Genomic DNA, 21306 nt, shown 5'->3' on the forward strand with positions numbered 1-21306 from the left:
CTTGATTGCAAATTTGATGCAGCTGTCACTCAGCTCCGTTACAAACTTCTAAGTTCAAACAGAAAACAGCGCTTAATGTCTTACCCAAATGAGCATAACTTGCAACGAGATGCTTTTGCACAATTTAATGAAGGTATCTCCTAACAGACGTCATTTACTTCACAGCTTTAAAAATAATTACTTTTAAATATTTCTTCGGCTGATACCTAGTTAGCCTCTCAGAGAGCGCTCACAAACTATCAAACAATCCGTAGGACCCTCCCAGCAGAGAGACGATGAAGAACAAGCTATCCTTGATAGCAATTTTCACATTTGCATAGTTGAACATTTCAGTAATTGAATCCATAAGTATTACAAACAAGTTACAAACAAGATAAAGGCCTTTCAGATACTTGGAATTGATTTGTAAAGCAATCCTGTTGGGGGGGGGGGGGAATGGAATCATAGGCTTATTTCAGCAGTTTCCCACTATCCCACACTTAAAAGTTTGGGACCTTCAGTTTGTGATTGACTGTCACATATTCTATCGTGACTCTTAAGTTCCTTTCAGTCCTCCCGAAGATAAGGGTCCTCACCTGCCTCTGTACTTCCTAAAATACCCTGTGGCAATGAAGATTCCTCTCCTTGAGCTTTTATGAGCTCTTCTGTTTGAGCTTCAGCTAATTTGGTCTCTGCTTTCTGGGAGAGCTGTCGCACTTCTTGCACCTGCGATTTCACTAGCTGAATGTGGCTGCGGGCTGTCACGGAGGCTTGGTCTGCACCTGAAATGTAATAATTTAAATACAGTGGGTTAGAGGAGCACTCAGCAAACTTTCAATTAAGGAAGCAACTGTCTATTAATTATCACCTGCTTTGCTAAGTATTTTGATGGCTCTTGGATGGTATTAATGCTAAATGCATTTACAGTTCATTTCCCTTAAACATTATGCCTACTTGGACATTTTTTTGCCACCTTGAATTCTTCCCACCCAACTGGGTTACAGCCAGCGTCTGACCAGGGCAATCAGCTTGTGCCAGTGGGTTTGAGAACTAAGCCTAGCCATCGTGTGCCAGAAACTTTTAGTCCTTGGCCTGTCTTGACACATACCAGCCACAGGAATAGCTGTGCCACTGCTGAACTGTGAACGCTTTCTCCTCTCATGCTCCTCCTGATTCTGTGTCTTTTTCAGGCACTTAGAGAGTGTCCCTGTGTACTCTCATTGCTTTCCTCCCCTTCTCCCCTCCAATAACTTTACTGAAGTCAGCTGCCATAACTCAGAGTTACCAAGTCTCTGCACTTTCTGTGAAAGTGTGTATACTGTGAGAAAAGACCAAAATTAGTATCTTTCCTGCATGAAAGTGAAAATAGTCTCACTCTTTTAATAAAAGTGAATCCAACTAGAAAGACCTGCTAGACCCCCTAGATAGCCTTATTTCTGTGGCTCCTAGAACTGGGTTTGAATGTTGCATTTAAAAAGGACTAAACGCTTCCCTCAAACCTGTTTTGGTTGGTCTTGATCTAAACTGCATGTGAAGTTTCCAGGCCTAGTTCTCGGAACGCTTCTACTGGACCTGTAGCCAGTAAAAGAATGCAAGTTCTCAGCTTCTCTAAAACCCAGGCACTAGTTGTAAGTTGGTACACGAATATATATTCTGTCTCTCTCTACTTCATTCTCATTCAACAAATACTGCCTAAATTCTAGGGGAAAGAAATTCTTGGTATTTCTGCTTGTGCTTACCTGATTGATATGCAGCTTCTGCTGCCATTTCTGAAAGACGTAACGCTGTCATCCAGCTGGATTCCAGCCTTAGGTATTCCTGCTGTTTTGTCGTCATCTAGGAGTCAAAGTTATTACTTAACTAGATGTAACAGTATCTGAATGCTTTTCCAAACAGTGCCTTTGTGAAAAGGTGAGCAAGTGAGGTGAGAACTTTCTGAGCAGAGTTTTAAGAGACAGATTGCTGTCTGAATTGTAATTTAAAAAATTGTTTGTAAAAAAAAATTTGTAAAAAAAAAATAATATCATCTTGATTGCTTACATCAACTCTGGCTCCTATTACCACCTGCCAGACTGCATCCACCTCGTCTGAATTCATTTTCCCAAGAAGATTTGCATATTGCTTGTAGAGAGACACCAGTGTATAAACTGCCTGCAAAGGAATCATTTCACACAGTTACATGACAATCTGTGTATCTCTGATGTTGTCTCAGTGTTAATTAGCAAAATTGCTGAATGGTTCCAAAGATGCTTTGTTCTCCAGTTCACTGCAATTTTGGAGGCACTGACAGTGTTTGCTGCCTGCCCACAGCAGTGCTGTGGACAGCATCTCTTTATATACTTGCCATACTAATAAGGAAGTAAACTGGAATGCAAATACTTTACTCAAATTGGCACTTATTTATAAAATTACAGCAATATCTTCTTGATTCAGACTTAAATATGGCTCACTGAATTCTTCTGATGAAACTCAAATTCATGGCCTTAGAAATGGGCACAGAAGGTAAATAAAATACCGAAGAATACAGGTGGTGTATCCTACTTAGTATGCAGGTATCCAGTAACGGTTACAAGTTTCTTTAGCCCCAATTCTGAGACATGGGTCGTTTCAGCTTAAGTTCAAGCTCAAAGCAACAGCCTAACACCGCTAAAAATAACTTCTGTGTTTGGTACAGTAGAACAGTGAGCCCTATCCCACTGTTTCCTAGGGAACTGACATCTCCAACCCCCCACACCTCTTTTATTAAAATTCATAAAAAACTGAAGTCCATTTTAAGTACGGTTTAACAGGTGTAGTTAGTGCCAGATAATTTAGTATTGCCAGTACTGACTTGCTAGCAAAGTGCGTAATCTCTCAGTTTACCTTTGTATACTCTGTCAATGCTTCAATCAATGCATACGTTGTTTGAGAGAGGAGTGTAGAAGTACTGTCTGTTACCAAGGAAACTGCTCTTTTAATCAAGGCATCATTACTGAGAGAAACTGAGTTCTGTTTCTGAAAGACAAGACATTTGCATGAGCTTTTCACTGACTTTCATATGAGTGTTATTAGTAACAAATAACTAAGAGCACCAGGGTTAGCTACAAGGTTGGACAGTCTAATTCTCCCTGCTATTTTGCCAGTGTAAAACAAGGCAGCTGTTTTTTGCAAGGTGTTATTAAAGGTAGACATTGTCTTTCTCATTTCTTTTCCTTAACAACTTTAACAACAGACTTAAACACCTGGGATCGCCAGGAAGGAATGCAGTTCTGAGGGCGAGTACCCGTTTGTAAAATGCTAAGCAGGTGGTTTTGAATATTAAACTGTTTGCTACATGTCTCTCACTTCGGATATATTACCTCCACGACTGGGACTGCACACAACGCCACTCCCAGCCCCATGCCTGCCATTTGGTGCCATCGTCCATTCATGCCTGAGAGGCAGCGCCTAGGAATCCTGGCCAGAACAGGGAAGCTTTGTCTGGAAATGCAAGAAGCAAAGTTAAGTGCAAGAAATAACCAGTGTATGGTAGGAAATGGGTATGAAAGAGGAAAAGAACACCTAGAAGCTGCTCTAGGTGACCTCATCTCTACCAGGCTTCTGTAATAAAGATGTGTAATAGTGAATTAGTAAGTTTAAACTTATTATTATATATAAGCTTATTAAACATTAAGTTTGTTTAAAATTCTATTACTTAAGTGCAAGAGAAGAAAACAAACATAGCGGGTTATTAATCCTTTGAGAGCGGAAATGTATCTGGTACTATCATACTGTTAATATTTAATGATAATGAAAAACAAATTAAAAAGCATGCTTAAAAGTGCTGTGTGGTACATGCAGGTGAGCAGCAGGACCAGTAATAACCTGCTGTGACCCAGCGACACTTAGGGCCTCCTGCAGCCAGTTTTATTTACATGCAAAGTTGTGTAAGTGCCCATGGGCCCAGGGCCTGTCACTGAAACACTCGAGCAGAAGAACAGCAGCACCCAGTCATGAGAACTTTTGTCTTGTACAGCAATTTTCTGAAAATAACGAGTCACTTTTCCTTCTTCTGTACTTTGAAACTACTGAGCACCAGTGGCAAGCGCTGTATGTGTATCACAACTCCTACTGCTCGTGCTATCCCACCGTGGCATCTGGAGGCGGAGGAGGTACGTTACGGCCATTTCGGTGGCACAGGCTGCCGCTCCAGCCGTGGCTGGCTCGATTACAGCGGGCAGAAGGCACGGGCACGGAGCCGCAAAGGCCCTCAGCGGCCCGGAGCCGAGGCGGGGGCCTGACTACAGCCCTGTCGGCCGCGCCCGGCCCGCACCAGCCCGGTAACGGCCACCCGGGTGTTTGCCTGAACGCCTGCACCGCCCCCGCTCCGCCGCGCCCTCGGGCCCTGGAGCGGCGGGGGCCACCGCGGTACCTGAGGAAGGAACAGCAGCTCCGGAGCCACCGGCTGCCCGCCGCCATCTTGGGACAGGGCGGTGCGCCGGACGTGACGTCAGCGCGCCGGGGACAGCGGGAGTTCGGAGCGGGCGGGGCTGATTTCCCGGCGCGGCGCATGCGCAGGGTGTGGGCACGTGCGGCGGGGCGCGCGGGCGGCCGTTGGCCGAGGACGGGAGGGGCGCTGTGAGGGCGGCGGCAGCCTGAGGTGGCGGGCGGGTGGTGGCGGCTCCTCCGCCCTGGGGTCGGCTGCTCCGCCGCCCCGGTGGCTGCAGGTGTCGGCGGTGCCTGGGGACACGCCTTGATGGGTCTTGGAGGCGGGAGTGGTGTTGGGAGCTCTCAGCTCGGGCCGTGCTTGGCCCGCTCCTCAGTGTGCCCTGCTGGGAGGCACCCGGCAGGCCAGCCCGGCTCAGCAGAGCGTGGCCCTCAGCTCTGTCTCAGGGCATCAGCCGGGCAGTGGGCTGAGGGTGTGCTGACATGCCTCCCACAGGTCCTGCGCCCCACCCCGGTTTAATTCTTTGTTTTTCAAGAGGATATGATGCTGCTCTGGGTTTGGCTAGTCCCGCACTAGTGATAATCCCCAGCTTCTCCAGCAAAGGTTTCCTGTATAGTTTCACATGAAAGGCCCTCGTTAATTAAGTCTTTTTATCTATAGCAGAAATTCCTGTCTGTTCTCTGTGAGAATCAGTTTACTCAGCGCTGTTTACTTTTACTGAGGCAGTGCTGTATCACAGGCACATATTTTGGCTAACTCCGTGTTTTGAGCATTTGTTGAAAAGTGTTGCACACTTGAGAGTGCCAGGTAATAGCCCTGTAGGTAATGTGGTGTTGGTGTTCCCTCATAAAACTGTAGGAAAAGGGAAACGTGCTGGTTTGAAATGTCTCTTTTCAGGACTTCTGAAAAAATGACAAGTAATTTCTGTATCTCTGCCTTCACACCTTTAATAAGGCAGAGCTGAACAAGGCAGGACTTGTTTATTTGAGATGTTGGTCATGTTTGAATTGTGTTGCATCCTTCCGCTGTGCTCGGCAGACTGCCATGCTCTCAAAGTGGGGTGTGGGGTGAGAATCTCAGGAGAAAACTGCTGAGAGGGTTTTAAATATTTCTGGGAACAGGGGCAAGTGTCTAGGAGACACAAAGAATCTGCAAGAGGCAGAAAGACTAGTAAAGTGCATGTATGCAGGTGTGCAGATTTTTTTTTTTTTAAATCTTTATTCGTACATAAGAAAATAAGATTGTGATTAGACAGTAACGAAACAAAACGCTTGCAGAGTTGGCGCAGGAGGAAGGGACCGCCATTCTGTGTGCCCAGCAGACGCGCAGGACGAGCTGCATGGTGGAGCCAGTTGCCTGTGGCAGCAGCGGCAGAAGGGGAGCTCTCATTTAAGCACCAAGAAGTACGTGGTCCAGCCGGCGAGCAGCAGCGCCCCGACCAGCACGGTGTAACTGAACAGCACGAAGGCCAGCAGCTCCTTCAGCACCTTGAGAAAGTGGACGGCGAAGGAGTCCGGCATGGTTCTCCCCGGCACTGCAGCAGGTAGGGTCTCTGGGGCTGGCTGCTGCCCTGCTACTCCCCGCTCTGTAAGCAAAGGGACAGGATAAGTCTTTCCGAGCAAGGAAACTGCAGAGCCGACAGGGTGGCCCTGCTGTGGGGAGAAATGGCTGTGTTCAGGAAGGTTAATGGCCACCTGTCCTTCTAAGAAGGTTGTTAGCATCACTTTGGACTTGTATGTGCTTGCTCAGAGTCCTGTCCGGGGTTGCTGAGCTGCACAGTGTTGGAAAGGAGTCCAGCAGCTGATCAAAGTCTCCAAATTAGGACTGGTAACTAAGCAAATTAAAATACAGACACACAGGCAGTGGACATGGCTGTGTCAGTACAGGCCAGAAGCCCTTACAGAGCCCAGCTGGCTCCTGGTATCTTTCCCCCTGTGTCAGTGTTTGTGCATCCAGGAAGCTTCACGTTCAGAGCAGTCGCTGATGGTGCATTACCAACACTGTGTTCTGATCAAAGTGGTCAATTTCTCCAAGGAAGCCACCATTAATATTTAATGATATAATTGCATCTAATGGAGATACTGGCACAAACAGAGCCATTTGTTTAAGAATGACGAAAAGTGGAGCTTAAATACAAGTTTGCACAGGCAAATATTTATATCTCACATTAAAAATAACCTTTAAATGGGAGACACGGTATAAGATGCTTTAGAATTCATCTTCTAGCTGTATTTTAAAGTTATACTTGCACATCGTGTTAGAAGCGATTGCTCATTTGTTAGTTTAATATAAAATCTGAACTATTTCACAGAAGTTGTTGGTTCCTTAGAGTTAAAGCTGTGAAGACCTGTCTAAACATTCTATTACCTTTCCAATTTACATGTTTTTTTGATTTTGATCATAACTGTGCCTGATCAAAAATAGCTACACTCTTGGTCAAGCACATAAAAGGAATTTTAAACCAGACTTATGATAAAGCTAACTTAGAAGGATTATTTATTTTCTAAACAGTCTAAAGCCAGCTAAAGTAAACTGAATTCCCATCTTGCTACTTGGAATATAAAGAGCTCTTGTGATAAAGAGTTCACTTTTTGGTCTTATTAAAGAGTTCAGTCATTTAATTCTGAGCTTAGGCACATGTATACGTTACAGAAACTATTGCATTTTAAAACGAGCCATGGTTTCCCAGTTGTTCAAAGCATTGAAGTTTTCTATTTATAGGCTTTACATGATTTCTTGTTATCTAAAAAGATGTTAATAAAGAAATAAACTGCTTACCTAGGTAGATGATGGGCTCTACTTTGTAAAGTTCCTATTTCTCTCTAGTTTTGTTCTGCAGCTGTCCCTTGAATTTCTGGCTCCTAAATGGTTTGTGCTGTAGTTTGATCCCCTTCTGATCTGCTCGTCTGAGAGCCAGGAGTAATGAGGTTGTGTTTGCAGCCCACATGAGGACTAATGCACTAGGTGTGGTCAGGACCAGTTATTGTATGACATAGCGCCTTTGCGCTCTGTGCTGCACGGCAGTACAGAGCATGCCAAATAGCTCCCCTTTCCCAGAGCGCTTTTGTCAACAGTATTTCATGAGTTTAAGCACCGTGGCTTAACGTTACCAGGTCAAAACCTGCATTTGTTTAAATGTGGGGGGGGTTCCTCTAACAAAGAGTTGTGCCATCTTACACTTCTTATTCTGCAGTTATCTGGAAGGCTTTTGTGCCTCTTGCTCATTCTCTGAGAACCCTGTGCTTCTGTGGGCCACTTGGGGAGGAGGGTGCTCACATACAGCTGGGCATCGTCCCAGATCGGTGGCACATTACAGGATGGAACTGTGCTGGCTCTTTTTTATCAGAAGAGAGTGAGCACTGAAGATAGTCTAGTTGGTGCACTGTCACTAGTTCACTGCTCTAGCTACACCCTTGCACATCCAAGAAGTCATCCATACCTTTTAGTGAGTGAGCACTGTAACTCCTTCTGCAGCAAGGGGGTGGGGTGGAGAGAGGTAAGCTATATGTTTATTTTTAGCAAAACTGCTTTCTGATAATGCTATATGAAAAGTGAAAGTCCTTTGGGGTGGAGGTTAGGCAATGTTTTCTTTTTTTGCTTGTAAATCAGACAAATGCAGACAGCAGAGAGGAGGAATAGTATGTACTGCAAATCAAATCTCTTACCTACAAAGATATTATGATGTAGAAAATGGCCCCTTAATTTAATTAGGCTCTCTTGTTATCAAATTATTACCCACATGGTCAGCAAGGCCTTAGACAGAAGCAGAACATAATCAAGCTGCTCAGGAAGCCCGTTAAGTAGTAATTGCTCCTCCAGAGAATCGATCAACGTCAAGATGGCTTTTATTTTTTGTTGTTGGTGTTGGATAGTTCCAGGAAGAGACTTTGCTGAGGGTCCACATGGCTTTAGCTTGCTGCTGGTGCAGGCTGCGGTCTGCCAAAAAATACACTGCATTGTTGATCAATCAGAGTTTGCCTAAGTATACAGCAAAAAGTATTTTCAAAATAAGTTTTGCCTCTAGTGTAACTAAAACCCACAGAAATTTGCTGGTCCAAGTGAAAGAGTAAGCAAGCTGTTGAACTGATTCTTTGCATAGTTTCCTTTATTCATTTGTGGTGTAGTTTTTACAGGCCATAACCTGAGTTCACAAACTAGCCTGATCAGTGCTATTAACTTCCTTGTGATTAGTTCAAATTTTAAGATTAAAAAAAATGTATCTGGAAATTGCAATAATACAAAGACCCTCAAGGCCAAGCCAAGGGCACTCCCTAAGGATTGTGCTGAATCACATTATTTCTTATTTTTCTCTGCACAGTAACATCTAATTTTTGATCCAGTGCTACTTCCATTTTCTTTTTAAATTCTGTGAAATTGCCTACTTCACAGTGGAACTGTGGAAATAATGCAGAGCAAGGCAATCCACGTTTGCTCCTTGCATCACTGTCAAAGCTGCAGCATGTTTTGTTTTTGTAAGACAAATAGACAAGTTGCCCACCCACCTGGTCTCCAATCATTAAAAATGTACTTTTCTTTAGAAGTCAGGAAATCCTGTAAGTATTTCTGATGTAGTATGTTAAGTGGCAGAACAGAATGCAATTAGTGCATAAGCCTAAAGAAAAAACATCCAGATGTTAGAAAAATAGTTTCAACTTGTAATTCAGTTATCCTGGGGCATGGGGAGAAGGATACAGCTACCACAATGTAGGGGTTTATTTTATTTATTTTTGTATTCCAGAGAAAGAGAGTGTGAGCAAACACGTTCAATCAAAGATCAAATACAATTTTGCTTTATTCTAATAAGTAACCTGAAGTTAAACAGACAGAGGGGCTCTGTGAAGGGGCCGATTTGGCAGAACTCAACCTGGCAAAAAACCAAGAGACTGAACCCACAGTCATAACTGCTTGGAAAAATGAAAGGTTTTTTGGGACATATTATGCATAATGCAGGATAACTAAGATCAGAAATGTTTGCAAAGAGAGTGATTTAAGGTGTGGGGTGGGTTTTAAGTTGTTCTTAAGAGTGAAATGCAGTGTGAAACAGAGTCCCCAGTGGTTGCTGTTGAAGCATGTGGGTATAGTGACAGTGAGCAGGCAAGGGGCTGAGGTGTAGCAGCACAGGCACAAGCCATGAGCCCTGGTCTGCCTTCCCAGCCTTTGGCACTTAGCAAGGCTGAGTCTTTTGGAGCCAGAAGCTGCCTCTTGCACACACTGGCTCAGCAACACCAAAGACCCAGCTATAAAGACCATGGAAAATTCCATTTTCTAAGTCTGAGCTCTACAACAGCTTGTGGCAGCAAGTACAATTTATAAACTGAACAGGGGGGTGAAAAAAGTGTCTGTTTCAAACCCACTGTTTACTAGGTCACTGACCTAGCTATTTTTGGCCTGAGTCTCACGCGGGGAGTGTTTGTGTGTGTCTTCCAACACAAGCTCTTGACACACTGATGTAATTCATACTCTGGAGTAGCCTTCCAGAGTCAGGTGGGTGTACCTAGGACAAACAAGCCACCTCACACCAATCCCTTGAGAGAGTGATTGAATTTAAAGGTTCAACTGTCTCCCTCACACTCTGGATGCATTTGGTTGTATTAGTAGTCACTGCTGTTGACATGCATGTGGATAGTTTAAGGTTTAGCTGTTGCTGCAGGAAACCCAATGAATGCCTTGGCCAGAGCACACAGGACAGCGGACTTGTGTGGCCTACAGGTAACTAACTGTAACAGAGAGCTTGTTGGAGTACAGCACCTGCCAGTGCATTATTCTAGATGCCTGAGAGCCACAAAGTTTCTAAACCTAAAAAAGTTACTTCTTCCCCTTCACAGCAATTCTCTTTCCGTTGTACAATCAGACGCCAAGGATGTGAAAAAATTTAGCTACTGTGGCCTGGCCCTTGCTGCTGTCTGTTGATGTGAATGTGCTGGAGCTGGGGGAAGCACAGATTCGTTGGTTTTCATCAGAAAGATGAGCAGGAAACTGAACCCTGGGTACAGATCTCTGACAGAAACAGATCCAGTGCATTGATGGAATGTATCAGGCACCAGAGAGACAGACAGACTGGGAACACTGGTATGAAATCAGGAACAGAAAACATCCTGCCTCCTCAGCACCTGAGGAGGGTGAAAAGAAGTAATCACATCTCCCACTAAAATGAAACTGAGAGAAAGAAAAGAAGCAATTTGCAAATAGAAGGACCAGGGCAAACCCCCACTCCCACAGCGCTCATTTGCCATTTCAGACCACGAGCAGGGATCTCTCTTTCTTCCACTGTGTATTTCGTTTTTAGTGCCTTTCAGAACTGCTTGTCTACTAGGAAATTCCACAGTCAGAACAAGTGCAGAGAGGGATGAGGGTAATTGCATGATGAGCTGGTCTTGGGAGAGCTTCTTTCACTGTCATATTTTGCTGACGTTCAAGCAGCCATGCCAGAAGACATCGCACAGGGCCTCTCACTTTCACTGTCTCTCGCCACAAACCCTAGAAAGGGGCAGGCTCCAGTTTTTCCATCAAGGATTTAATCCAGCTTGTTCCATTGATGAGTTTTGTAGTGGCAATGACATATTCTGTGCCTCCATCTTCCATCTGGGACAGAAATCGCAGTGCAGCAATTTCTGCATACGTTACACCTCCCAGGAAGAACACCAGAGTGACTCGGTTCTCACCGTGTTGACCTGTGCATTCAGAGAAGTTTACAGGTTGTTTTAGTTTCATTTGTACACCTCCCATCCCTGTCAGTCAAACTCAAAATGTCCTAAAACTAAACTAAAGATAGCAGCTGAATTAGAGGAGAAACCTACTGGGTGGAATTCCAGACTGGGGCCCAGAAATGCAGACTCTACTCCCAGCTGTGGCGTCTCTTTGCAGCAAGTGCTTGTGCCTTCCCAGGCTTAATGCTAGGAGCGTGATGCTGACCTTCTTTCTAAAGTGTTACTTAATAAAATCACAGTGGAAGGTTAGGGTTTATTTTAGTACCCTGATGAAAAGTTAAACAAATGTACAACTCCACAGTGCACGTGGTACTGTCCATTAATGGAAGGCTGAATATGTGACTGGATGTTTTTAAAGAGGCCAGAAAGCTCTCTGTAAAAATGGGTTAGGTAGATCTCCTACTGCAGTAGGACAGGAAGATAAGAAAGATGCTGGACTCTTCCAGCCCTCGTTTCAGTTTGCCTCATTCCAGCCTAACAGAGATGCATCTCCTTTTAAAGAATGGGAAAACAAAGCAATACTTACGCTTTTTCTGAAGGCCAGTAGGTAACTGCTGTCTCTCTTCAAAATGGGGACCTGGCAGCATCTTTAACACCTCCTCTATGCTCCGCCACCCTGGCCGAGCCAGTAGCTGTGCCAGGCGTACGCTCAGTGGAGCATAGCCACTGTACACATAGGAAATATCGTTTGGGTTCTGCAGGAGAGAGCAGAATGTAATCAGCAGGTGAGTGCTACTTCATGCTGCAAAACAGCACCAGAGAAATTTTTAAAAAAACAACCAAACCAAAACAAAAAGGTTTTCCTGCTGCACATAATTCTGTATTGTTAGATGTAATGTTCACTGCTGAGGCCCCTGTTTACCTGTTCGTTAACATCATCCATCCATAAGCGCAGGGTTTTTCTGATCGTTGGGTAGTTATTCCTACCACTTGTCTGAGGTTTCAGGAGTCCAGCCTTTTCTAAGTTGTTTAAGGTCAATACATGTTCATAGCCATAAGTCTGCAATAGGAAGAATTCACCTTTAATACCATGTCAATAATCCATGATCAGTGTTAAAAAAAAAAAAAAGAAAAAGAAAAAGAAAAAGGCAAAGATGCTAGTTTAAAAAACTTTTTTGGTTAAGATCTATTTGGGGTTTAAATCACAATAGTAAAAGTGAACTGATATAAACCTCTCTGTATCTACATGTTGTAAATCATATATATGCACCTAAGTCATTGCTAACAGCCTAAGCAGAAGCCCCAGCGCTCCAACTGTACATACTGGAAGGCAACACTACCCATGTATAAGATATGTCTGTCTAGAATGCAAGTGTTGTAGAGCTGAGGATTTAATGTGAATTTTCTCAGAAATCTGTTGATCCTAAAGTTACAGCCCCACCTGGAGGATCTCTCTTTTGTAATGGTCCAGAACCTTCTGCTTCAGTCCACTATTGCATACAGATTGCAAGCAAACGAGACGTAAGATCTTGATTAATGGATGTTTTTGAGCTATGCAGTCTTCAATGTAATTGTTAACCTATTAAAAAAACCCAACAAAACAACATAAGCTGTTATTTAAAGACCTGTTAAAATGTCTAGAAGACCTGGAAAGAAAGATCTAGTTTTGCCTAGTATCTCCAACACAGCAAGAAAGAGGGTGCAGCTGCTCTCCAGGCAGCTCAAGACCACCTGTAAGACAGTGATCCAGCACTGGTTCCACCCAGCGTTTTTCTAAAGCATGTGGGTTCCACAGCCAGTACCTAAACTTTGTCTGAAGCACTGAAAAAATTCTGATGAATGGTGTTCAGTCTTTCACTGATCCCTCCCAGCACATAGTGCCCCTGTACCAGTCAAAACATCCCAGCTGTATACGGACAATGAGAGGTAACCGGAGCCCAGCAAAGCACACAGTACACCACCACCTCCCAGTACATTCAGTGACCTGAATTCAGTGATCACTACAATCCAGTGATTTCAGCATCACTGGAATAATACTGCAGATGTGCAAGGAGACTTGTGAGAATTCACAGCCTTGACACTGGAAGGAGACAGACATCACCTATATGAGATGTTTCCTCTCTCTCTCTCAAAAAAACAAACAAATGGAAAAAACCCCAGAGAAATATGCTGGAGTTTTTTTTGAAGACATGAGAGTCACTAATTGTCATTATCTACTTACCTTGTCTGTGTCTATTCCAGACATGAACTCTTGTTCCACTGTTAAATTATCAAAGAAATCTTCAGATGCTTTGGGAAAAGAATGAAAATCAATACAATAGCAACTGACAGCTACATTTTTCTACATTTAACATTTCAGCAGAGATGCACCGGATGGAGCAAAGCCAATTTTTGCCAAGCTGAATGATGTCCATCCAGCTGTCTTGCATCTTGCTGTATTTAAATTAGTCAGCCTATTGAACACGTACTCACTGGTGATATCTTTGATGAGCTCTGCAATGGAGGTGTGGTTTGCTAGAGAACTTCTTGCTGCCTGCATGTGTGGCAACTGTGAGACAAACTGCTTAATCTCTCCAACGGTTTTCGCGTGGTGTCTTTCCTAAAGAAATCCGTTGCTTAGGTTAGGTCCTGCTCAGATGAATAACACCAACCTGATTATTTTGTTGTGAGAAAGTTTTTTGCTGTACTCACTGCAACAGCAGATACCATTAGAGATATGCAACCTTTTAGGCAAAAGACTTCAAATGCTTATGCTAAAGTCACAGCATTACCTGCAACAGCACTTTGATCATTAGAAGAGGCAGGATGTAATAGAACAGGATCATTAGACTGGGTTTTTTTCCATTGTACCAGTATTGCCAATTGCTTTTCTCCACCTTTGTCTGACTTCAGCCATCATGATCTGCTCCTCCGTTTCCCTACCAGCAAAATTACCTTTTCCATGCAAAGATGAATTACTTTGCCAGCTGCCAGTAAACACAGAGCTCAAGGCAAACGCAGTCAGAGACGGGGGACGCTTCCCTTCAAAGCAGTAGTGAAAGGTGCTGAGGAACTGGGCTGGTGGGGCCTGCGTCCCTCGCAAGCAGAATGCTGCCATTCACTGTACCTGGCTGTAACAACGGCCCAGGTTTTGAGCAAGGATCTGATGAAGCATAATGCGGACTCCAGCTTTCAGAGCAGTCCAGAGGTCTGTATTTCATTTGCGCTACTTGCCTCTTGCTGTAACTTGGAATAAAAATAATAATTTGACTCATGTGAAGGATTTAAATGGGCAAGTGCTGGCAGGAGAGTGATAATTAATGATGAAACCTGCAATTTAATAAGGCGTCTGCTGCCAATCCGCTGCTGTTTCATTATCACCTATTATCTCTGACAATTTCTTAGATTTCCTTTTTTTTTCTTTCCTTTAACAACCAGTATGAATAATCCATCTTTAGCACTTTCAGCACTAATATTGCAGTAATAGATATGTACTAGGAGATGAGGCTGAGCACACAGTATTTTGGTTAAGGTACTGCTACCTCCTCTTAAATGTGGCACCAGTGAAGAGGCAAAGAAAAAACGAAGGAAATACAATCAATGTGACGAGTTCTCTTGAGAATCACCATGAAGTGTGAAAGCAGAGACATGGGATCTCTCTTTATGAATCAACAGGATGTTTTCAAACAAAACCACAAACATACCCCGCAACACTCTCCAGCTTTGTCTAAGGTGACACATGAGCATGAATTTACAGCTCAAACCTCCTGTAAGACAACTGTCTTTTTCACTTTCCTGTTGTTTTTTACGCCAGTTATACTCTGTGAACGTACACTTTGCAGTTTCAGTTCTTACAGCCTTTTCTCTGCATCCTCAGTGAATACAAAGGGAAAAAGACCCTGGAACCTAGCTCACAGGTAACAATAGCGACAAAGTGGAATTGATCAGTAGCTAAAATTAACCTTTGGCCTCTTGCAGAGGGAAACAGCACTTGACTGTTCTGCAGACTGAAGAAAGTTATTCCCATTATGGGAACTACAGGCTCACACAGCAGAAATGTGGTTAGGCTAGCTCCGAGCCAAGCTTTTAACAGTGCGGATAGGAAAACCTCCGCAACAGAGGTGTGGGGAGAAGCAAAGAGAGGATCTGTAGTACTACAGGATTCTTAAGAGGAGATTTGACCAACACCTACTCAGAACAGTGAAAGTGGAGCTAATCTCATCCCAGAGCAGGGGAACAGACTGGAGTGGCTTCTGAAGACTACCTGGTTTTTCTGTCTAGGGGATTACTCCATGGCAACAGCTCGAGCTGCCAGTCACAACAGCCCGGCTGAATGCAGACTGCGACTTAACTGATGGCAAGAATGCCCAAGGGATGCACAGTTGGATATGGGCCTCACCTCAAAGGCTGCTGAGATGATCTTGGCTTTCTTGCTCAGCACTGACCCCACAGCATTGAAGTTCTTGTCTCGGATTTCAGCATACAGCTCTTCAGCAGAGTTCAGCTGGAGCTTCTTGGGTTCTGTGGGGAGATCCTTCCCACCCTCGCCCTGCTTCTTTGGGGCAAACTTCTCAGGAGGGAGTTTCACATAAGCTGAAATGCAGAGAAATAGTCCTTATAAGTACTGGAACTTCACCACCAGAAGTTAAGCAGGCTGTGGAAACGTGTCCCTTGAGCTGGAAACAATTCTGAGCAGCAAAGCAAATACAAATGCCCAGACAACTCAGTATGTGTTAGTTAAGGAGAGTCTCCTCGTACTCACCCAGGGACCTATACAAACATACGTGATCAGAACCCCAGTGTTAGCCACCCTGCTTTCAAAGAGGTTTGGAGACAGGATTCCGGCCAGTCTTCAGTACAGCAGGAAGGATTAAAATCCATAAATGCCTCTCTGGAGTTTTCCTTACTACCTGCTGAAGAGCAGGAGAAAACTCTGAATAGCCTTTCACAAACTGTTCCCATCCCCTCGGCGCGGCACACGAGCCAGCCAGGCTGGAGGGTGAAAGCACACACTAACAGTTCTACTCCCACACCGTATGTTCTGTGTCACTGTGTCTGCACCCGGCTGACATCCAAACTACACCCATTCAAAAAGCATGCACTGTACTCCGCTCCCTATTCTAGGCAAAAAGAGAGCCAGAGCTGGTCTTGGGACTGGACCATCCCTGCACTAAGTTCAGGTGACCGGCTCCCACATCAGTCATTTAGTGAAGCAAAAACCCACCTGACACACTGCAACCTGCTCCAGCATGCCAGAGAGCTCCCCCTTACCCAGCAGTACTCACTGTTCTGAATTCCATAGATTTCATCTATCAGCCCTTCATACGTCAGCTGCGTAGCTAATGGCGTCAGCAGATCAACATTGCGGTCCAGCAACAAGAGCGTATCAAAGACGGGAAATATCGAGTTCTGGCTTCCAGGGAACTCACGCTTCATCCTGATCATCATGTTAGCCACGTGCTGAAAATAAATCACATTGGTCTGGTTATGGTGCCTACAAGTACGTGCACCTGCAAGTATGGGCTGCATAATGTGTGAAGGAAGAGAATGGCAAGAGGTACAAATGGGCTGACAGATGGCAGCAGAATGAGGCAAAGAAAAAGTCCTTTTCTGCTGCTCTCTGCAGTTTAGCAAGGCAGTGACTGTGCCCAAAGCACTGGGTTCATCTCAAACTGCTCCCTCATTACAAAAGGTACCAATTAAACTGTAGGTTAATCAGAGAGAAAAGGGTGAGTTATAGGGAGACATGAAAAATCTAAGGCATGAACAGTAGTTTATGCATTTCCCAATTGATTCAGCCCTTCTGCTACCAACAGAGCAGCTAAGTGTTAAAACTCCACAGAAAGAACAACTGCTGAAAACACGAAGGCTGTGTACCTATAAGCAAAAAGCACATGAAATCAGACAAATCCTCCTGACAGGAAGCCTCATGGAACAGCAAAGCTCATTCTTTTGGCCAGAGATGACAAAGACCTGATGGCCATGACCCTGAAATTCTAGTATGACAAGAAGGGTCCATGACTGGATTCAAAAAACCCACAGGCGCATTTAACCAAACACTCCTTAAGGCAGTTACAAAGAACAAGATGCATTTTTTCAGCAACAGCATTCGCCTCACCCGGGCACACTCGCCCTTCCCAAAAATCTGTGGGATGGTTCCGTAGAGAGCCTGCAGCGTCATCAGCCCCTTTGCCGCATGGTACAGACTCGTCTGGTCACTCTCCAGGTAACATTCCTAAAAACCAAGAAGGATTCCCAATGGGAGGTGTCGATTTGGCACAGCTGCTTCCGCAGCAGAATGTGGTCCATGTGACCAGTTCAGAGGAGACATATGCTGGGGAAACAACTACGGCTGTTGGCAAATACACACCTTATCTGTGCTGCTGCTGTATTAAAGCATTTGATCGGACCAGCCACTAATATTTTTTAACTCCACACACTACTCCCAGTTTGATGGGGAGAAGTGAGAGAGCCAGAAAGTGACTGTAGAAAGCCTCTCCCTCTAATTAGGCTAATCTGAGCACACAACACCTCATCGTAGCTGCGACAAGCAGCTGCAAGCCCTGATGCGTCCTCTGGGCTACATTTAATAAGGCAGAGACGGCCAAAGCAGCTCTCAAACCTTTCTGTCCCCAGACACAGCACTCTGAGAAGGGGATACACTGCTGGTATGTGCCAGCTGTTAATACTCAGTACAGCTTAGCGTGCAGGATTAACCATTGTACACGGCTCTTTGGCTGTGTGTCGGCAACAAACTGCGCTGGCTCTTTGTAATGACTAAATATTTTAAGCCTCACGAATACTCGATCTGTGAAGATAACAGCAGCAGTTAGAGCTGGAGGAGCTGGGGTGCAGCTTGGTGCAGTTTTCCTTCAGCATTTAGTCAGAAAACAGCCAGAGAAGTTCAGGCTCAGTTCAGCACTTGGGATCAAGCCACGTCGGCTCTGCAGGGCCTTTCCCTGCTGCGCAGGGCACCCACAAACCCTCCAAGAGCCTCTGTTCCAAACACCAGCAGCTGACAACAAAAACACCGAGTGTTTCTCCTCGAAGAGGAGCCGAGTGCTTACCTTGAACGCACTCTCAGACTCCATGGAGAGCAGGTCTCCGTCGAAGGGTATCAAGTCCAGGCTGTACTGCTCTCGGTGGATGAAGGACCCCAGCACACCCTGCTCCTTCAACCACTGCTCGCACAGCAGGCTGCGGCGCGGCACGAAGAGGATGTGGAAGTCCCTCTGGGGAGAACGGCCTCTGTCCTCCCTGGAAGAGTCACAGGCAGGAGCACAGCAAAGGGTAACTGGGCTGCATGGGTGACCAGTGCAGGCAGTGGGCTGGGAGCACTGAATTCCAATGAAATGGGAATGCTGCACTTGGTTGTTATTACCAACTTTGTATTTCAGAATGGGTTTTGCCCAGCCAATTTCACAGCCACAGGGTGTTCACAGCCACAGGACAGGTGCTGTGACACCAGGGCGAGGCGACTCGGTTTCCCTGCGGTTCTGCAGGAAGGTTTTCCCTGCAGTTCCATACAGGAGGGCTGCTCAAAGCATGACTCGTGCCACCTAATTAGAAGGAACACAGGCGTGTGCCCTCAAGTGACCCCCCCCCCCTTCCCAAGGCATCTCCCACCCTGACTGCAGCCCACCGGTGCTGACAAACCACGTGGCACTTCCAGGCCAGACCTGTCCCCTCTCTGCGGTGGGGGCCCAGGGGACGGAGACCCCCGGGGCAGAGCACACCTGAGCACGTTGTCCGTGATGATGTCCATCAGCTCCAGCTTGGGCCTGACGAAGAAGATGATGTTCTTGACATCTGCCTGCGGCAGGCGGCCCGGCTTGAGCGTGAACATCTTCTCCACCTCATGTTCCTAGGTGGACACGGCGCTCAGCGCCCGGACACGACGGCCCCCCCCCTTCCCCAGCGCCCCCCGCCGCGCCCACCTTCAGCAGCGAGTACTGCGCGATCAACCCGAAGGGCCCGGTCAGCGACTCGTCCCACACGATAGCCTGCGGGAAGGGGCAGAAGGGTCAGGCCCGAGCCCCGCCGCCGCCCCCCCGGGGCCCCCCCTCGCCCCCGCCGCTCACCTTGGAGCCCGCGCACTTATCGAGGAACTCGCGCAGCTCCCTGCGCCCCGCTTCGCGCAGTGCCGTCAGGTTAACGCGCCCCGAGCTGAGATGCGCCGCCATCACCACCCGCCGTCTCACGTGACCCCCGCCACGTGACCCCGCCCACCCCGCCCCCTGCCACAGCGCCCCCTGGCGGCCTGAGCGCCCCCCCCCCCCCCCCGTTAATCCATCTCCTTACCCTGCAGCCACAAGGCAACATTCCCAACGGGACCCAAGCGCATGGAAGAACACACACCTTTTTTTTTTTTTTTCCAAAATAGAACTTTAATATATATATGCATATATACACACACACTATATAGAAGCGGAAAGAATGAAAAAAAACCCGGGATGTCCCACAAACAGTTTTAGGTATGCACAACACCCGGGTTTCTACCCCGCCCCCACCCCCCGCAGCAGCTCCCCTTCTTACCTGCCTGTGAGTTCACGTTTCACACCGACATCAAACCACAACCCAGAGCTCATGTTTGCTGAACAAAATCAATCGCAACCAAACGAGGAAATTAAAATAAAGGATGAAATATTTTTCAACCCAGTCCAGTGTCAAAAAAAAGCTTAAAAATCTAAATGTACAAATTCAGCCTTAAAATGGTTTAGTGCAAATATGAAAATTAACAGCATAATTTTAAGGTATTTAAATAAGCTTTAATATAGCTATATTGCTTCATTCCTATACATGTTTTTTCCATCGACAGACACAACAGCATGGGGGCATTTCTTGTTAAAGAGTAGGGACAAACCCAGAACCTGGGAAGAAACAGCATAAAGTCATTTGTTAAATCATGTATTTATATTTCACTTCAGTTTATTAAAAGGAGATAGGGTATTTATTAGTGGAGGAGCAAAATATTTATCAATTTACTGATTCTGGAGTGGATGGGCAAGGGGAATGGGAGCAAGGGGGCCAAGAAATGTTGTCCCTTTTCCTGACATTCAGCACAGACAAGTGCTGGTGGTATAAATTGTCCAATCGGGGCACACAGTGTCCTCCTGGCCACGTGTGGCATTAGAAGGTCTCATCATCATTGCAGTCGGCCGTCCAGTGCCCAAACATCTCGCAGGTATCGCAATAGGGGCGTTCCTCTCTCCTGCTGCCATGGTAAGCTGAGTGGGGTGGCTCCTCCAGCATCTGTGCCTGGGTCGGACAGTCTTCAGTGTCGTGAAGATCAAAGCAGCCGCAGATGTCACAGAAGAGACGAGGCTTCTTCTTTGACAAGCTTTCTTCCTCACTGCAAGAACAGCACCAGCACAAGTCAAGCAGGGCACTTCTTCATAGAGGAGAAAGGCCTGCCTCCCTGCCCCGCACTGTAAGTTGTCTCGTAATTACTGAGACCAAGGAAACACCACAGTGGTCAACAGCAAAAAATAATTATAAAAGCCCTTCTCAGGTTTTTCTGACATCTTGACTACTTTGCAGGACCCCCACAATCCCTTACATTATAATATTTACCAAACTGCTTTGTTTGTGTAAATATTTGCACAAATGCAGACACCAGTCAAAAAAACCCCCACATGTAAACTAGTTTCTCTTTTCCCTTGAAAGGAGAGATATGAAGTCACAATGTATCAAATTGGTTTTAGTTCTATTTCTCTGGACTGGATCTCCCCATCCCAGTGCAGCTACCTGCCTCTTGGGAGCACAGACTCTTCTCCTTCGGTTGGGAGGAGCCAGACTTGACCAAGACTGACCACCTGTATGTTACGATACTTCAGCACTTGTGATCGAGCTACAGAGAATCATTTTGCACCACCAGATACACCATAGTCACGGACCTAAACCCAAGGCTGGTTCACTCATTAAGTTCAAGAGAAAGTTCTGTTTGTCCTTCCTGACAGCTGGAATCAGGCTGTTGCACTGTGCAGCTAACAACTGACTGCTACCACCAAAACACAAACCGAGGCTTCCTTTAGGATTTATACCTGTCATAGTTATTTATCTCCTCTTCATTGCCATTGAGGGCTGCTTCACACATTCTTTGTATTTTCAAGTTCAGTTCTTCGTTTCTCCTTTGCAGATCTACTATCACTGAATTCAGGAAGTCGATCTGTGACAGTCAAGAACAAGGACGGTTGTCAGCAGGTTGGGACTGCACTTCAGAGACAGCAAGCGACAAAGGAATAACCCTCAAACTGACATGCGCAGATCTGCATTAATTCTTACCACTGCGTCGCT

At 45.7% G+C, this 21306-nt stretch overlaps 3 protein-coding genes across 16 annotated transcripts in view; all 3 read right to left on the minus strand.

Moving 5' to 3' along the window:
- Positions 1 to 110: 110 nt before the first annotated feature.
- DIABLO (diablo IAP-binding mitochondrial protein) lies at positions 111 to 4456 on the minus strand. The gene is made up of 6 exons (XM_056362420.1): positions 4370 to 4456; positions 3318 to 3438; positions 2842 to 2973; positions 2020 to 2130; positions 1719 to 1815; positions 111 to 761 (listed from the first exon to the last, which is right to left on the minus strand). Exons 1-6 carry the CDS (start codon positions 4414 to 4416, stop codon positions 547 to 549), a joined length of 723 nt encoding a protein of 240 aa, XP_056218395.1. The 5' UTR covers positions 4417 to 4456; the 3' UTR covers positions 111 to 546.
- Positions 4457 to 9089: 4633 nt separating this feature from the next.
- Positions 9090 to 19216, minus strand: VPS33A (VPS33A core subunit of CORVET and HOPS complexes). Of its 3 annotated transcripts, XM_056345726.1 has the most exons (13): positions 19092 to 19216; positions 18948 to 19013; positions 18747 to 18874; positions 18078 to 18267; positions 17129 to 17245; positions 16296 to 16470; positions 15410 to 15603; positions 13504 to 13630; positions 13253 to 13320; positions 12473 to 12610; positions 11954 to 12091; positions 11618 to 11786; positions 9090 to 11055 (listed from the first exon to the last, which is right to left on the minus strand). In XM_056345726.1, the coding sequence occupies exons 1-13, from the start codon at positions 19191 to 19193 to the stop codon at positions 10862 to 10864; spliced, it is 1806 nt and encodes a 601-aa protein (XP_056201701.1). In that variant the 5' UTR covers positions 19194 to 19216; the 3' UTR covers positions 9090 to 10861. The 3 variants fall into 3 exon arrangements, with proteins under 3 accessions (XP_056201701.1, XP_056201711.1, XP_056201721.1); XM_056345736.1 differs by lacking the exon at positions 19092 to 19216 and having other exon boundaries at positions 18747 to 18791; positions 18948 to 19012; XM_056345746.1 differs by lacking the exons at positions 9090 to 11055; positions 11618 to 11786; positions 11954 to 12091; ... (1 more) ...; positions 13253 to 13320; positions 13504 to 13630 and adding an exon at positions 13637 to 14256.
- A 540-nt stretch (positions 19217 to 19756) lies between these two features.
- CLIP1 (CAP-Gly domain containing linker protein 1) overlaps positions 19757 to 21306 on the minus strand; it is an 81427-nt gene continuing 79877 nt past the window's right edge. For 11 of the 12 annotated variants that reach the window (XM_056326216.1, XM_056326218.1, XM_056326232.1 and 8 more), the window contains 2 exons: positions 21054 to 21178; positions 19757 to 20362 (listed from right to left, as the gene is read on the minus strand). In XM_056326216.1, the coding sequence (XP_056182191.1) occupies positions 20140 to 20362; positions 21054 to 21178 (348 nt within the window). In that variant the 3' untranslated portion in view covers positions 19757 to 20139. Of the gene's footprint in view, positions 20363 to 21053; positions 21179 to 21306 lie in introns of those variants that run through there. The other variant, XR_008819772.1, reaches the window with a different exon arrangement.

The sequence above is a fragment of the Falco biarmicus genome, chromosome 1 (genome assembly GCF_023638135.1).
Source record: "Falco biarmicus isolate bFalBia1 chromosome 1, bFalBia1.pri, whole genome shotgun sequence".
Taxonomy (NCBI): domain Eukaryota; kingdom Metazoa; phylum Chordata; class Aves; order Falconiformes; family Falconidae; genus Falco; species Falco biarmicus.

Bases quoted from the DNA above. Each gene is read 5' to 3' on its own strand.
- DIABLO (XM_056362420.1), bottom strand. From the start codon at position 4,416: ATGGCGGCGGGCAGCCGGTGGCTCCGGAGCTGCTGTTCCTTCCTCAG. The intron at 3,439-4,369 runs GTACCGCGGTGG...TTGCATTTCCAG, and splicing joins AGCTGCTGTTCCTTCCTCAG to ACAAAGCTTCCCTGTTCTGG. The intron at 1,816-2,019 runs GTAAGCAATCAA...TTTGACTCCTAG, and splicing joins TAATAGGAGCCAGAGTTGAT to ATGACGACAAAACAGCAGGA.
- VPS33A (XM_056345726.1), bottom strand. From the start codon at position 19,193: ATGGCGGCGCATCTCAGCTCGGGGCGCGTTAACCTGACGGCACTGCGC. The intron at 12,092-12,472 runs GTGGGGCTGTAA...TTCCTATTGCAG, and splicing joins ACAAAAGAGAGATCCTCCAG to ACTTATGGCTATGAACATGT. The intron at 11,056-11,617 runs GTAAGTATTGCT...CTGAATGCACAG, and splicing joins TACTGGCCTTCAGAAAAAGC to GTCAACACGGTGAGAACCGA.